The 3002-nt window shown below is 49.8% G+C and overlaps 1 protein-coding gene across 1 annotated transcript; it reads right to left on the reverse strand.

The window, feature by feature from the left end:
• Window positions 1-302: 302 nt before the first annotated feature.
• Window positions 303-2500, reverse strand: SMIM9 (small integral membrane protein 9; the record flags this gene model as incomplete). The annotated part of the gene is made up of 2 exons (XM_080653209.1): window positions 303-436; window positions 2362-2500. The coding sequence occupies 2 exons, from the start codon at window positions 2498-2500 to the stop codon at window positions 303-305; spliced, it is 273 nt and encodes a 90-aa protein (XP_080509335.1).
• Window positions 2501-3002: the final 502 nt, after the last annotated feature.

Raw genomic sequence — 3002 nt, forward strand, 5'->3', positions numbered from 1 at the left:
ACCCAATTGCAACATGGAACGGAATCTCTGGACCCTGACCTGCTCCTGGAACCCCAGCTGCACCTTTTCCAGGACTGGCTTCTCTCAATAAACTTTACTTCTGCTAACCATTTTTGTCCACAAATCCATTCTTCGGTTTTGCAAGACAATGAACTCGGACTCAAACACCACACCTTGGGTTTAGAATCACATTCCTTATCATTTCCCCTGAGTTACCTATGTGCAGGCTGGTGTGGAATCTGAATGTTCCTGTCTCTTCCTCAGGTTCCCTTTCTCCTCCCCTCCCCTCATCCCACAGCAGCTTACGTGAGGCAGCAGAGGGTTCCCATTATTGCGGTGCTCACAAGAAAGGCAAATATGGCTGCCCGAGGTAGGGAGCTTTTGATGAGATCCCACAAGTAACCCCTGACGTTGTTCAGCCAGGACCTGTAGTTTCCTGCAGAAAGAGCATCGAGTTTCAGTGAGGAGCGGTCAAGTACATAAATGAAGAGGCTATGATTTCAACCCTGATTCAAGTTCAAATAGTTGTCCCAGGTATAATGCTTACAGTTGGCCAGAGCCCATATCCTTATCTATTTTGCTTTGCTGCCTCTAAGATGTTCAAGGGGTCCACATTAAAAAAAAAGAAAAAAAGTATCCACAGCCCTAGCCAGTTTGGCTCAGTGGATAGAGCGTCAGCCTGCCAACTTAAGGGTCCCAGGTTCGATTCTGGTCAAGGGCCCATGCCCAGGCTGTGGGCTCGATCCCCTAGGGGGTGTGCAGAAGGCAGCTGATCCATGATTCTCTCTCATCATTGATGTTTCTCTCTCTCTCTCCCTCTCCCTTCCTCTCTGAAATCAATAAAAAGATATATTTTTAAAAAGGTAGCCACAGATGGATATAATCTTTGCCTCCTTATGAGTCAAATAGAAACAATAATCTCTGCCCTAGACATCTTAGGGGCTGGTTTGAGATCTTGGTGAGTAAATGGGGTACTTTATGAAAGAGGAGTATGAATTAACTAGAGGCCCGGTGGATGAAAATCATGCATGGCGGGGGAGGGGGGTCCCTCAGCCCGGCCTGCGACCTCTCACAGTCTGGGAACCCTCGTGGGATGTCTGTCAGTCAGACATCCTTAGTACTGCCATGGAGGCGGGAGAGGCTCCTGCCACTGCCACTGGGCTCACCAGCCGTGAGCCCAGCTTCTGGCTAAGTGCACTGACCACCAGGGGGCAGCTCCTGCATTGAGTGTCTGCCCCCTGGTGGTCAGTGCACATCATAGTGACTGTTGATTTGCATATTGGCCTTTTATTATATAAGACTAGTGGCCTGGTGCATGAAATTCGTGCAGGGGGGTGGGGGAAGTGTCCCTCAGCCCGGCCTGCACCCTCTCCAATCTGGGACCCCTCAGGGGATGTCCGACTGCCAGTTTAGGCCCGATCCCTCTCGCAATCTGGGACCGCTGGCTTGTAACTGCTCACCTGCCTGCCTGCCTGATCACCCCTAACCACTCTGCCTACTGGCCTGCTTGCCCCCAACTGCTCCCCCCCCAGCCTGCTCACCCCCAACTGCCCCCCACTGCCGGCCTGCTCGCCCCCAACTGCCCCCCCTGCCGGCCTGATTGCCCCCAACTGCCCCCCACTGCCAGCCTGCTCACCTCCAACTGCCCCCCCTGCCAGCCTAATTCCCCCAACTGCCCCCCACTGCCGGCCTGCTTGCCCCAACTGCGCCCCCTGCCAGCCTGATCACCCCCAACTGCCTCTGCCTTGGCCCTGCCACCATGGCTTTGTCCAGAAGGATGTCTGGAAGATCTCCTGGTCTAATTAGCATATTAACCTTTTATTAGTATAGATCAGTGGTTGGCAAACTCATTAGTCAACAGAGCCAAATATCAACAGTACAACGATTGAAATTTATTTTGAGAGCCAAATTTTTAAAACTTAAACTTCTTCTAACGCCACTTCTTCAAAATAGACTCGCTCAGGCCGTGGTATTTTGTGGAAGAGCCACACTCAAGGGGCCAAAGAGCCGCATGTGGCTCGCGAGCCGCGGTTTGCCGACCACTGGTATAGATACCTAACATGTTGTTGCCCACAGTATGTTTGGGAGTTCTGCAGGAGGCTGAGTGAGGGTAGTTGAGTGTCCCAGAAAGAGAAAGGAGAAGGACACCAACGCCAGGAGCATCCAAAGGGGGAAGGGGCCAGGGCAACTGGCAGAAGGAGCTTTAGAGGGAGTCCACTGATTAAGGTAAGGCTCGAGACAGTGGGTGTTTTCTTTAGGAAGTGAACATTACTTTAAAATAGAAAATCAGTATTTCCTGACCTGAGGCATGCATGTTATGTTTTAGGAAGGCAGGAACATTCATTCTAACAACAGACAAACCCCCTGAGAGAGGTTTTGATCCGTCCTCCTTTCGTAGTCTAAAAGCAGTTAAAGATGACATAGGGGAAACCAGAGGTTCCAAGAAGCAAGTTAGAGAGCACAGCAGAAATCCAACGATCAGCAACTTCTGGAGGTTCATGGCCTCTCGCGAGGGCCACTGAGCTGCGCTCGCTCAGCCAAGGAAAGATGGATTTTTCCCTGGCTCTTTCCAAGGCAGCTTTGTCTGAAAAGTTACAAAATGATGGGTTAGTTTTGTTAAAAAAAAAAAAAAAAAAAAAAAAAAAAAAAAATATATATATATATATATATATATATATATATATATATATATTATTGATTTCAGAGAGGATGGGAGAGATAGAAAACATCAAGGATGAGAGAGAATCATTGATCTGCTGCCTCCTGCACACCCCCTACTAGGGATCAAGTCTGTAACCCAGGCATGTGCTCTTGACTGGAATTGAACACAAGACCCTCCAGGCTGCAGGCCGATGCTCTATCCACTGAGCCAAACCAGCTAGGGCCAGGCAGTTCCTCTTAAACGGCCACACACTGAACTCAGACTCACTCCCTCTGAGCTCCAGAGTTGGGCAGAAGCTTGAAAGGCACCACAGACATATGGGGAGGAACTGAATTGTTTG

This window comes from Plecotus auritus, assembly GCF_963455305.1.
Source record: "Plecotus auritus genome assembly, chromosome: X".
Lineage (NCBI taxonomy): Eukaryota > Metazoa > Chordata > Mammalia > Chiroptera > Vespertilionidae > Plecotus > Plecotus auritus.